Here is a 12,218-nt window from a genome sequence, read left to right as displayed (position 1 = left end):
ATAGTGTGTTATCATTTATTGTCTTAATATATAGTGGTGGAAGAGGAGTGGTGGTGGAGATGTGGAAGGCATTATGACGCACCAGCTCTCTGAGACAATCCTTCCACCCTGATCTTGCTGGGTAAAAAAAAAAGACTAAATGTAAATGTATAAAACAGCACCATCAGGTGGCCGAATGAGTCCACACAGATGATCAACAGAGAAGGTTTTCATTACCTACTAAGGCCAGTGTACATATTTTCTTTTGATACATTGAATCTATAACTCAAAGCACGCCTCTTTGATATGTGGTAATCATGACAGTTAACACGGTCGACAAGTGACACAATCAACTTTATTTGGCAAAACCTGTCATATGATTGAAAGCAGTTGATATATGGTTTAACCACTAGAAGGCACAGAGAGGTGTGGCAGTGATGTAGTTACTAGCCACCTGTAGCAGTGTAGCAGGCAGGCTAGTCATGGAGCTAGCAGCGTGTAGAGATGTAGCTAGCATTTAGTGGACCTAGCGGTTTACGCCCGGACAGAGATACCCTGGTCTCACAGGCTCTGGAGCTCCCCTGGGGCTAATGGGGTCCTACGGCTGTGGATACTCCAGCTACATAACACCCGACACCAAAGACATAGGAAGGCAGTCAGGCTGACTCCCATTATGGTTCAGGTTTCCTTAAAACATTTGGGAACATTCTGCTACATTGGGACCAAGGGCAACTTTGGTTAAGGCAGGATGTAGGCGACTGGGGGGCAGGGAGTGTTGGGGGCCGGGGGACTAGGAGGGTTTGGGGACTAGGTGGGTTAAGAGGTTAGGGTTAAACCACTTAGTTCTTAGTTTCCTGGCAGATACAGTCCGATCACTTTAATAAGGCTTGCTTTCTGAGGGAGTGAGCGTACGAGCCAACCACAGCACTGTCACAGGTGATCTGTCTAGACACTCAGCCCTCTTGTTCAGCAGCATGGCTGTGCACCAGTTTACAGTCAAGCTACAAAATGGATAAAAAGCTGTGAAATATTAGTAAAGCTGAGTGAAAAAACAAAACAAAAATCCTTTGATATACATTTATAATATGTCAAATATAAAAAAAAAGAATTTACACTGTACATTGCATCAAATGAAAACTAAGTCCGAAAACCTCCGGGGGGGGGGATGGGGGGGCGAGGCACATTTGATTTGTTTGTTATCCAACATCCAACAACTCAATGGTTCACTAGGGCTTTCTGGCGGTGGAGTGACAGGGGTGAGCAGGGCTGGTGGAGAGGTAGGAAGGGAGGGTGGGGCGTGGGGAGGTGAAGACTGGAGCACAGGGACTCTCAGAACTGGTCAGACAGCAGGTCACACAGTCTCTGGGACACCGTGTCGCGGCTGGTCCGTAGTGTCAGACGGTACATCTGAAGAGGGAGCGAGAGAGAGAAACAGAGGGGGGGAGAGAGGGCGAGAGAGAGCGAGAGAAATAGAGGGGGAGAGAGAGAGAAAGAGAGAGCAGCCATTAAACAAGGAAAGGTAAGTAACTCAGACAAATGGCACACCAGTGGGCTGGGTAGAGGGACCGGAGGTGGGCCTACCTGTGCCTGTGTGTTGGGTTCCAGTCGAAGCAGGCAGCCCACCTGCGTGGTCTTGGTGTGGATCACTCCGGCTCCCACAAAGTTGGAGGGGTTGGGATCCACCCCATCCAGCAGGGCAGCACCGAACCCAATGATCTGGGGGACACACAACCAGCCAGTCACTACAGATCAGGGGAACAGAACCAGCAGAGCTACCCTGAACCAAGGAGACGCCCACCTTCGCTTTGGTGACCTCGGTGTCCATCGAGTGTTTGGATTTGAAGATCTTCTGCACCTCCTGCTGAGGGCTGGGCAAGACGGAATGACAGACAGGAGAGACACATCAAATAATGAATCATAGATGAAGGATTTATGTGCTTTGTCACTTTAGAACCAGTGGTGTCAATCTAATGACTAAGAACATGGTGTTGACATTACACTCTTAATATTGACTTGAACGCGCACCCATATTTAAGAGGATGACTCAATCTACGGTGACAAAGCAAACTATCAAGACCAATATTTGCAACAACGATACCATGTTTATGTGTGCGTGCGTAGAGAGGCCAACCCTGCCGAATAAATGTTGTATGCCGGGAGTTCCCGAGAAAGGGTTTGGTGATCTAGGGAAGAGGTGTCTTACGCTCCAAGTTGTTTCCAACGCTGGAAGAAGTCCTGTGACACCATCTCGGTGGGCTGGAGGAACTTGTTGAGAGTGATGGGGAGTTTCACAGCCATCTTCTGGAGTGTTCCGCCGTACCTGAGGAGAACACACAAACGCTGAGAACACGCACGCAAGAACGCAATGGCGTGAATCAACGCGCACAGGAGAGCGAGGTGTTGGGATACCTGAACTGGATGTTGAGCACCGGAGCGTCAACAAAGTCGGACACGCACTCGATGTTGAGGGTCTGCTGGAGCTGGGCCCCTCCCTCCACGGTGGGGTCGGCCGGCTTGGCGTGGATGTTCAGCTGTGACGGAGGGCGTTAAGGAAACACTATCGACGTACACACGCACACACCCAGACACACCTAGACAAAGACGCACACACACTACTCGGCCTGGCAAGATGACTGTGTAGTCATGACTTTGATAGGCCATAAACAACTGAATTTCTGGATACATTTTCCGACTTTTTAAGGTTAACTGGCTTTTCTACTTTAGAACTTTCATTTTCAGAACTGGAAAAGGTGTCGACTTGGTTTCGGCAATGACTTTACAAAATACTTGGTACATGTAGCAAGACAACAAAATTCCCCAAAAATCCTTACACAACTAACCCTACACACACCTATTTTCAGGCCCGAAACAACAAACACTTGCATAACCTACACACACCCCAGAGTGCACACACCTAGACATGAGTCAACAGCCATGGAGGATATGAGAGTGCAGAGGTTCCTGGCACAACACGGAAGCAGAGAAGTTCAGGAACTGAGTGGACGTCTTGTTGCCAAAGAACACGTACATCCGTCCTGGGGGAGAGAGAGCACAGAGGGAAAGAGAGGAGAAAGAGAGAGAGAGAGGAGATGAGGAGAAAGAGAGAGAGATAGAGAGAGGAGATGAGGAGAAGAGAGAGAGAGAGAGAGAGAGAGAGAGAGAGAGAGAGAGAGAGAGAGAGAGAGAGAGAGAGGAGACAACAGAACAGAGAAAAGAGAGAAAGAGTAGACAGAAGGAAAGGAGGATAGAAAGAAGAGAGAGAAGACAAGACAACACAAGAGCCTGGTCTGTTATCACTGTCCAACTCGCATGTACTGAATGTAGTATAAGCTGCACTGCTACAGAGAGTAACCAGTCTGGGTCTGGAAGCACCAGTGGACAACCTGCTACCTACCCAGGTTCTGTCTGTATTCAGACTTCAGGCCAATCTGCAGCAGCTGGTTCTCATACAGAACCCCGTTGTTCTTGCACACAAACCTGAGGAGACACAAACAGGAGACACCAAACCAGTGTGTTACACGGTGTCGCACAGTTTTAGGGTTCGCTGTCGCGTGTGGCCGCACCACCGTCCCCAAACCCCACCTCCCTGACTTCCAACCCCCCTCCCTCCCTTCTCTCCTGGCTCACCTGGAGAAGTTGTCATCTGCCACAGGGGGAGCTGGGGCCTCGGCGCTGGCCTGCTCCGGGGCGTGGAGCTCTGAGAAGACGTCCACCAGCAGGCTGCCGCCGGTGGAGGGCGCGGGGCTGGCCAGGCCCAGCAGGTCTGTGGAGGTGGAGGGGGACACCTGAGGGAGAGGATGGGGGGGGAGGTGGCGTAGTTAGTACACTTGACCGGGGAGTAGAAACGCCGGCTGATGTGCGACTGCGAGTCGAGGGCGTGGCTGTGGCATCTCGAGCGGGATAACCACTCTTTAGGGAACCACGCTCTCTTTTCTCTTAAAATAACACCCACACACACTATCAAGAGTAGAGGGGGTTAATCAGGGGGCAGGTTAAGAGGAAGGGGTACTCGTTAGCAGGGTCACATTGGTACCAGTGAACTAACTGTCTCGTACTAGTTAACCCGTGAGTAAGGGGGACAGGGGTGCTAGTGCACCAGGGAGGTTACAGTGACACAGCACACACGTAGCACACAGAACCTGGAAGAGTGGCCCAGCAGCAGTGGCCGACATGGTAGCAGCCGTGCCCTGGTGAGCGAAGGAGGAGAGGGGAGAGAGGGAGGAGAGGCAGGAGAGGGGAGAGAGCATCGGCTGCAGGAGAGAGGAGGAGGAGACTGGGCGGGGCCGGTTGGTCGGCGTCGGAGCCGCGGTCAAGAGGTCAGCAGCAGATTCAGGAGGAGAGGGCTGATGGACAGAGGAAAGGGTTCACAGAGTAGACAGTGGATAGTTCCCAACAGATAGTGGGCAGGACACAGTGGATGGTATGTAGCAGACAGTCAAAGACGCGAGGCAGACAGCATATGTAGTAGCCTCTTTTAAAAGAGAACTCGATTCAATCGAGTAACTCGAATCATCGACAGAATCCAAAAACCCAAACAGTGGGTGACAGCCCTGGTGCAAAGCAGTACGCCGGATCGGAGCGTGGGGCGGGCGTCGGCGCTGCTGTACCGTGGCGGCCGAGTTGCTCGCGCCGTGCTCCGACCCCCCGTTGACGTTGGCGCCGCGCTCCTTGCGCTGGTCCTCCAGGTCGGGCAGAGTCACCCCGGGGCCCTTCTTCCTCTTCAGCTTGGCCAGGATGGAGGACTCCCGCTCGGGGAAGGGGGGCATCTCCTCCAGCACCGTGGCCTGGAGGGAGGAGGAGAGGAAGGGGGGTTATGGGGCTGTCGAAAAGGGGGGACAGACGGGGAGAGAGGGGGAGGGGACCCTGACCAGGATGTCGGTGCTGGCGATGCAGCTGAGTCGGAGGTACTCCACGGCCCGCTGCTGCAGCTCCACGTCGGCGTTGCGCAGCTGGCTGTCGGACTTCAGCACCTCCTGGATGGTCCCCTTCACCTCCGGGAACAGGTTGATGAACTTGATGTAGGCCGACAGCAGCAGGGCCCGCGTGGGCACGGAGCACAGGTGGAACTTGGAGTGGAGCAGGTTGAACTGGACCAGAGGACTGGGGGTGGGGGGGGGGAGGAGAGAGAGAGAGAGGAGGGGCGGAAGAGAGAGAGAGAAAATGAGAATGGGAGAGGAACGAGGCTGAACCCCACCCAACATAGAGGACCCGGAAGGTCCTTCTGTACCCGAACACACACAGACACACACAAACCCCTCACCTGGACCTGGCGTCTCCAGCAATCAGGTTGCCAAACTCTCCCAGGATGTATCCCCCAACCTTGACCAGGTTCTCATGGCAGGCTGGAGCCTGCAGCGCCTGGGGGTGTGTGGAGGGGAAGACAACCACGAAAAGGACAATTCAAAACGACAGAAGATGAGATCATCTCATTGTCATCAATCGTCCATCATGTTCCATCTCTCTCCTCAGCTCTCCGTCACCATCCCACGATCGCCTCATCTCCACATCAACAGGCGGAGAAGTTCACCTGGACGTGACCTCTGACGCCCCTCACGCCTCCCCTCCTCCACGCCCCCCACCCCACCCCCACCTCCTCCATGGCCCCCTCCCCTCCTCCACAGCCCCCTCCCCTCCACCGCGCCCCCTCCTCTCCTCCACGCCCCCCTCCCCTCCTCCACGCCCCCCTCCCCTCCTCCTTCCCTCCTCCAGAGCCCCCTCCCCTCCTCCACGCCCCCCTCCCCTCCTCCACGCCCCCCTCCCCACCTCCACGCCCCCCTCCCCTCCTCCTTCCCTCCTCCAGAGCCCCCTCCCCTCCTCCACGCCCCCCTCCCCTCCTCCACGCCCCCTCCCCTCCTCCACGCCCCCCTCCCCTCCTCCACGCCCCCCTCCCCTCCTCCACGCCCCCTCCCCTCCTCCACGCCCCCCTCCCCTGCTCCACGCCCCCCTCCCCTCCTCCTTCCCTCCTCCAGAGCCCCCTCCCCTCCTCCACGCCCCCCTCCCCTCCTCCACGCCCTCCTCCCCTCCTCCACGCCCCCTCCCCTCCTCCACGCACCACTCCCCCCCCTCCACGCCCCCCTCCCCCCCCTCCACGCCCCCCCCCCCTCCCCCACGGCCCCCTCACCTCAAAGACAGTCTTGGCCGCGTAGCCCTGGACGTCGTCCCGGTTGATGACGATCTGGATGACGCGGTACCACACCTCCTCGCTGACGTAGTCCCCGGCCATGCGGATGAGGCTCAGGATGGTGTCCACGTACCAGGTGTAGTCCACCGCGTACTTCTCGGCCAGGATGGCCACCTTCAGCACCTGGCGAGCAGCAGCACTGGCCTTGAGATGCCGACGATGTCTCGTACCGTGTCTGGCCGTGTCCCGACCGCTCCATCTACACTAACTTCAGTGATGCCATTTGAATGGCACTTTTCTAGTCCTTGATTATCTGCTGCACCTACTACATTCTGAACATCTCATCCAATTGAGCCATTCCCAGACTTTACATACACTATTTATAGTACGTCGCTTTGTATAAACGCATTTAATGTAAATGTAGGGTCAACAAAGGAGGGACCGAGACAGGGTTTACACGGCACATCATAGGACACGGGTTTAGCGTAGAACAAATAATGCAAGAACTTAATACAGGTTTGGTGTACAGAAGGCAAACTCGTCATAGTAGCTGTAGTGGGTAGAAGTGTTCCTGCGTGGCTGGTGGGACGGGGGGGGGGACGGGGGGGGACGGGACGGGGGGGGACACTCACGATCTCCTCCCTGATGGAGTAGTCGGCCGTCTCCAGGTAGCTCAGCATCTCCGCGACGATCTGCTTGGAGTTGCTGCGGTCGCACATGGCGTAGAGCAGGTCCACGGCCCGCTGACGCACGCTCACGTCTCTCTCTGTCTGCAACACACACACACACACGCACACATGAATGAGCGTACGCGCCAGCGCACACACAGGTGCTCAGAGCGCCGTGCGCGAGGAGGGGCCTCTGGGGGCCGGGCGTGCGAGCCCTACCTTAAGGGCGCTGATGACCGTTTCGATGTGGGTCTTGACGGCCTCGTGGGAGAACTCAGAGCTGGCCAGCGTGCACATGCTCTCCAGGGCCAGGTAGCGCAGGTTGGTCTCCCGGTGCTGCAGGAACTGACCCAGCTGGTTACAGGCTCGCACCAGCAGGGTGGGCTCACTGGGAACACACAAGTTGTTACGTCAATTATTAACTGGCAGCATTTATGCCATTTAGAGCATACTTTGAGTGGAAAGGGTGTCTTTAAGTAGCCTAACCTTATTGCTTTCGGGGAAAAAGGACCAAAATATGTGCAATATTACATTAGCTATTAGACAGTAAACTATCACTTTAACCTGCTCTGAAATAATATAGTGTGTGAGAGAGAGAGAAAGAGAAAGAGAGAGAGAGAGAGAGAGAGAGAGAGAGAGAGAGAGAGAGAGAGAGAGAGAGAGAGAGAGAGAGAGAGAGAGAGAGAGAGAGAAAGAGAGAGAGAGGACCTGTCGTGGTGGATGATGAGGCTGATGGCTTCAAACAGCACGGCGTTCTTGGCGTTGGAGTGCTGCACCTTCTTAGACTTGGGCGGCTCCTGCGCCTTGTTCAGGATGCTCTCCAGACACTCCACCAGACGCGCCCGGATCGCCCCGTCCTCTGTGGGCACCAGACGGTTACAGAGGCTAACACACCAGAGGCAAACCCACCCCCCCCCCCCCCCCCACAAACACACACTCACACACACCAGGGCTCCTTACCAGGGGGTGGGTAGCACTGCAGCAGTCTGAGCAGCTTGACTGACAGCCAGGGAGCTGCTACGAAGTAGTAGGTGTAGTCTTGCAGGTCTGTGGAGGCCGAGGTCACGATCTGCAAACATCATCGATGTTAGTTAGAATCAATGGTGGACAGACTACATTGAAAAACGAAGGGCGATAGGCAATGTTTACAAGTCAACAAACCCAACCACAGCCCTACCCTGCTGAGCCTGGCGACAGCCAGTGAGACCGAGGTTTTGAAGTCGTCAGGGCTCTTCTGGGCCAGAGTGGTGATGAGGCTGGTGGCTGCCGTCACCACGCCCTGAGGACGGTCATCGTCACGTCAAAGACAACGCACCGCAATGTCAGCACCCAACACCAGCGCAGGATCATCCCCGACACATCACCCACCCCAGTGACCCCCCCCCCCCCCCTCTCTCTCTCTCTTTACCAGATGCTGGTCGTTGAGCAGGTGCACCACGCGCGCCGTCCACTCCCCCATGGGGACCAGGTCAGGTGACGTCCTGTTGAGACGCAGGAGACACAGGGCGGCGCTCTGTTTCACACTGTCCATGCTGTCCCTGGAACACAGACAGAAAACACAGGTCTCACACACACACACGCACACACGCGCACGCGCGCACACACACACGCGCGCGCGCAGGCGTCCGCGCAGCATCACCCCGTGGGAGGGCGGCCTGCGTACCCAGCCACCAGGATGCGGGGTATGTCAGCGGCGAAGGCCTCGGCCATCTCCCTGCTGCCCACGTTGGCAATGCAGTGCAGCGCCAGGTTGATGAAGGTGGGGTTCCGGCTGGCCAGGTCGTTCTTAATGCCGTTATTGATCAGACTGATCAGGTCGCTGTTGGAGTTGACCAGCACGGAGATGAACAGATAGCCCTGGGGGGGGGGGGGGGGGGATTGGTCAAAAGCTGGTCATGTGACACGACATAGCGTTGGTTGAATTGATTTGGGTTGTTTCGTTTGTGTAGGAGATAGGGCGTGCGTGAGAGAGAGAAACTGGCTACATTCGCGAGACACAAGACAGTGCCAGATCGCCCTCTGCAGGCCGCAGCGGGAACTCACAATCTGCTTCTCTGTGTATTTGTTGGAGCTGAGCAGGTTAACAGCTTCCATGTGGCCGAAGTCAATGTCATGTCCCAGGAGGAAGATGAAGAGCAGCTTGCAGACATACTTCTTCTTACTGTAGCCATCCAGAGCCTTGTCTCCTGGAGCAGGCACAGCCACACACAGAGGAATATTAGGAAACAGCCTTCGTCGATTTCAACAGACTTCACAGGAAGATGGAAAATGGAAATGACGAGAAGTGTTATTGGAGTCAGACATGACGAGATAAGTCATGTCAGGTCTCGGGGAGAGTGAACAAGGGTCTATGGGAAAGTGGAACAAAGGGCCAGTGTGGTAATAAAGCAGAGCTGAGTCAGCACCTCCAGCAAGGAAACTGATAACAGCACTCTAGCTTTTGTTGCTGTGAGGAAAGCCAACAATGTTAAGCTACAATAAGTAAGCATTTTGGGGATGTAAGTGTGTGTGCGTATGTGTTTGTTTGTGTGGTGTGTGCATGTGTGTAGGGCTTGCTTGACTTATCATGATCCTCCCCACATCTGTGTGTGGGACTCTTGTCTCATGATTGGGATTAGTAGGGGCTGTTTATTGAAGATTAGGCTACACCATAAAGACTGTGTGTGTGTGTGTGTGTGTGTGTGTGTCATGGAGAGATGCAGAACAAGTGAGTAAGATCCACAGGAAGTTGCTGTGGTAAAAAGAAGAGCATTCCTGCTTGCTAACCTGCTGTGTCCCTTAACTACTTCCATACCACCTCCTCATTCTTTCTATCCCTGTCCTTATATGACTCCAGCCAAATAGTGAACATCAAAATATCTAAAACCATAGTTACATGACATGATTGAGAAACTTGAACTAACCATGAATGATAATTATACAATGAGGCCAATTAAAATGCATCCAAACAAATTAAATTAAGTATAAATTCTATCAAAACATTTTTTTTTTTATATACTTACCCTTAAATTTGGACCGGATGTTGGCCAGCTCTTTATTTATTCTCTTGATCTCTGCCTCTTTACTTTTACCTGGTACAAAGCATCAAACGTGAGTTGGTACTTGACTGTTTGGACTGAAGTAGACCTAGTTAGTCTATAAAAAAGGGCATTCACCCACAGTGCACTTTAACTGATGAGCCCTCCAGAACCAAGTCCCAGTTCTTTATTTAGGTCAGGAGGGCAGTCATGAAAATGATAAGATACAGACAGTTGATAGCTAACTAGGATCATCGGTGCTGTACTGGGCAATGTGGATCTATGGTCAGTGAAAGGCTGGTAACCTTCACTGTCCCGCTGTTGACTAAGACAGGGAAAATATAAGTGCTGGAAATAGACTCTCATTTGCACACGGAGCACATTCACATTTCCATGGCTCTGGGTGAAAGGTTTCCAACACACAACCCAATAAGACAGACCTGTCGAAGTCCTGTCAGACTAAACACCAATCGGTCATGTACACATGGCCTTAAATACATTGTAGATAGCAAACTAGATTATTTTCTGGAAAGTAGCCCGGCTACGTGGCTTGTGTGAAGCTACCTTACTGAGCCTAGACTATTTCCTGACCCACGCCCTTTTACTACGAATACACGCGAACTATCTTGCTGTTTGCTAAGGAAGACAGTTAGCTAGCGAGCTTTTCCAATAACTATGAGATAGCTTGGCAAATGCACTTCTAGATTGCTACCTATGAAGTTCCAATCCCCCAGATCACTTTTGTGGGGTCTACTAGTTGTTGTGCCACTAGCTGCCTAGATAACTAGTCTACATTAAGTACATGTAATATTAGGAGGCAATACCCAAGTAGGCTACTACTAGTCTAGCTAACTGGTAGTGTTGTTGTCTCGCTAGTTGTAGCCTAGCTAGCTAGCTTGCTATTTTAGGCTTAAAAGTTTGTAACGTCTACATAATGTCTATGAATTGACTTGGAATCTATAGATTGTGATTATGTTAGCGATACAGGTATCGTGTTTGGTTCCCAGATTTCCACACGATTATGGACAGCTAGTTAGTGTTAGCTAGACTTTGTCTTCAAACTAGCTATCTTGCTAATTTGTCTTGTTCAGAAAAGTCAGGGTAACTCACAGTTCCTAATGTCAGAGATGAAAACAGCGAGGCCACGCATTCCATCTCCTTTAGAGACTGCAGGCATTTTATCCACACGATATTTTAAGTTTTTCCTTTTTCTGCCAGACAGAGAGAGAACACACAGCAAACTTTATTTTACAAGCAATTGAAAGTAGTGCGGCTAGTTTGAGCTAATGGGTGGACAGATACACACACTCCCCGTCCGCAGCTTTGAGGAGTGAACGTCAGGGAAGAAGAATTCACTGGAGACTAACGAGCCAACCCCAGTGGTTGCAAGTCTGAGTGTTTAGGTGTCAGACAGTTGGCTAGTTCAAAGCTAGCTGGACAACTATCACTTCGCATCACTGTCTTTGGAGATTTAATGTTGGAATGTAGCAGAATAAGGATTTTCCCTGCAGTGCACGAACAATGGTCTTTGATGGTATTGACAGAGCTTTTTCCACTGCTTACATTCGTTTTCGGCTTTGGAAAAGGAGCAAAAACGACTCCTCTCTCCAATCTTTCAGCATACCTGGTGTTTTGTATTACAGGTACCCCACGCACAGTGTTTCACCATCCTGTATTACTGTTTGACTTTTAGAGATAGTTTAACTCATCTGCTGCGACTTTTACAATGCGTTTCAATACACCTGACGAAATGGCTTGTCTAAGTCGGTTAGTAACGGTTACTGTAGTATGATTGGACAATTTGTTTTTTTTAGGGAGTGGCTTAGCGCTAGGTCAATTTCCAAAGTGAAGTGTTTAATTTTCCTGCTAGCAAACTTCATTGAACACCTGAAGCACCAGTTACATTACATATATTAGGCCTAGTTTCATACTCCGGAATCAAGATAATATGCAGTATCAATGTGTTGTGTATATTGTTTTTCATTTGTCATTCTTATGTCACATGGCTTTTATAAGCCATTCACACCTGTTATGTACTTTTGTATATTTCCTGCATAACGTGTGTATTTAAACAATTATTGTATGTGTCTTTAGTATGATTAAGTTAATTGTGGCTATTGTTGTATTTTGCTTTTCAGTGTAAATCCAGTCATACTTTTGGCTTGCAGTCCAAGTAATTGGAATGTAATATCAAATCTATGCCCAGTGTCCAGAAGGCTGTAATTTTGTCCAGATATAATATCAAATGAATGGCCAGTGTCTAGAAGGCTGACATTTAGTCCAGATGTAATATCAAATTAATGGCCCGTGTCCAGAAGGCTGCCATTTTGACCATATATAATATCAAATGAATATCAAATGTCAGAAAAGAAGATGTTTCTTGTCCAGGTATAACATCAAATGAATGGCCAGTGTCCAGACTTGCAACATGTA

At 51.6% G+C, this 12,218-nt stretch overlaps 1 protein-coding gene across 3 annotated transcripts; it reads right to left on the bottom strand.

The window, feature by feature from the left end:
• Positions 1 to 314: 314 nt before the first annotated feature.
• Positions 315 to 11,128, bottom strand: LOC134027842 (AP-2 complex subunit alpha-2). 3 transcript variants are annotated; one of them, XM_062471044.1, is made up of 23 exons: positions 10,896 to 11,128; positions 9,771 to 9,839; positions 8,812 to 8,954; positions 8,432 to 8,625; positions 8,177 to 8,306; positions 7,946 to 8,047; positions 7,729 to 7,837; positions 7,477 to 7,627; positions 6,988 to 7,156; positions 6,733 to 6,870; positions 6,101 to 6,283; positions 5,240 to 5,337; positions 4,848 to 5,079; positions 4,587 to 4,763; positions 4,119 to 4,322; positions 3,607 to 3,764; positions 3,374 to 3,456; positions 2,926 to 3,014; positions 2,389 to 2,513; positions 2,183 to 2,299; positions 1,778 to 1,847; positions 1,561 to 1,695; positions 315 to 1,386 (listed from the first exon to the last, which is right to left on the bottom strand). In XM_062471044.1, the coding sequence occupies exons 1-23, from the start codon at positions 10,960 to 10,962 to the stop codon at positions 1,309 to 1,311; spliced, it is 3,021 nt and encodes a 1,006-aa protein (XP_062327028.1). In that variant the 5' UTR covers positions 10,963 to 11,128; the 3' UTR covers positions 315 to 1,308. The 3 variants fall into 3 exon arrangements, with proteins under 3 accessions (XP_062327028.1, XP_062327030.1, XP_062327031.1); XM_062471046.1 differs by having other exon boundaries at positions 2,389 to 2,524; positions 2,937 to 3,014; XM_062471047.1 differs by lacking the exon at positions 4,119 to 4,322 and having other exon boundaries at positions 10,896 to 11,127.
• Positions 11,129 to 12,218: the final 1,090 nt, after the last annotated feature.

Source organism: Osmerus eperlanus, chromosome 10, assembly GCF_963692335.1.
Source record: "Osmerus eperlanus chromosome 10, fOsmEpe2.1, whole genome shotgun sequence".
NCBI lineage: Eukaryota > Metazoa > Chordata > Actinopteri > Osmeriformes > Osmeridae > Osmerus > Osmerus eperlanus.
The sequence above is the reverse complement of the archived record's forward strand: the minus strand, read 5'-3'. Positions and strand labels throughout refer to the sequence as shown.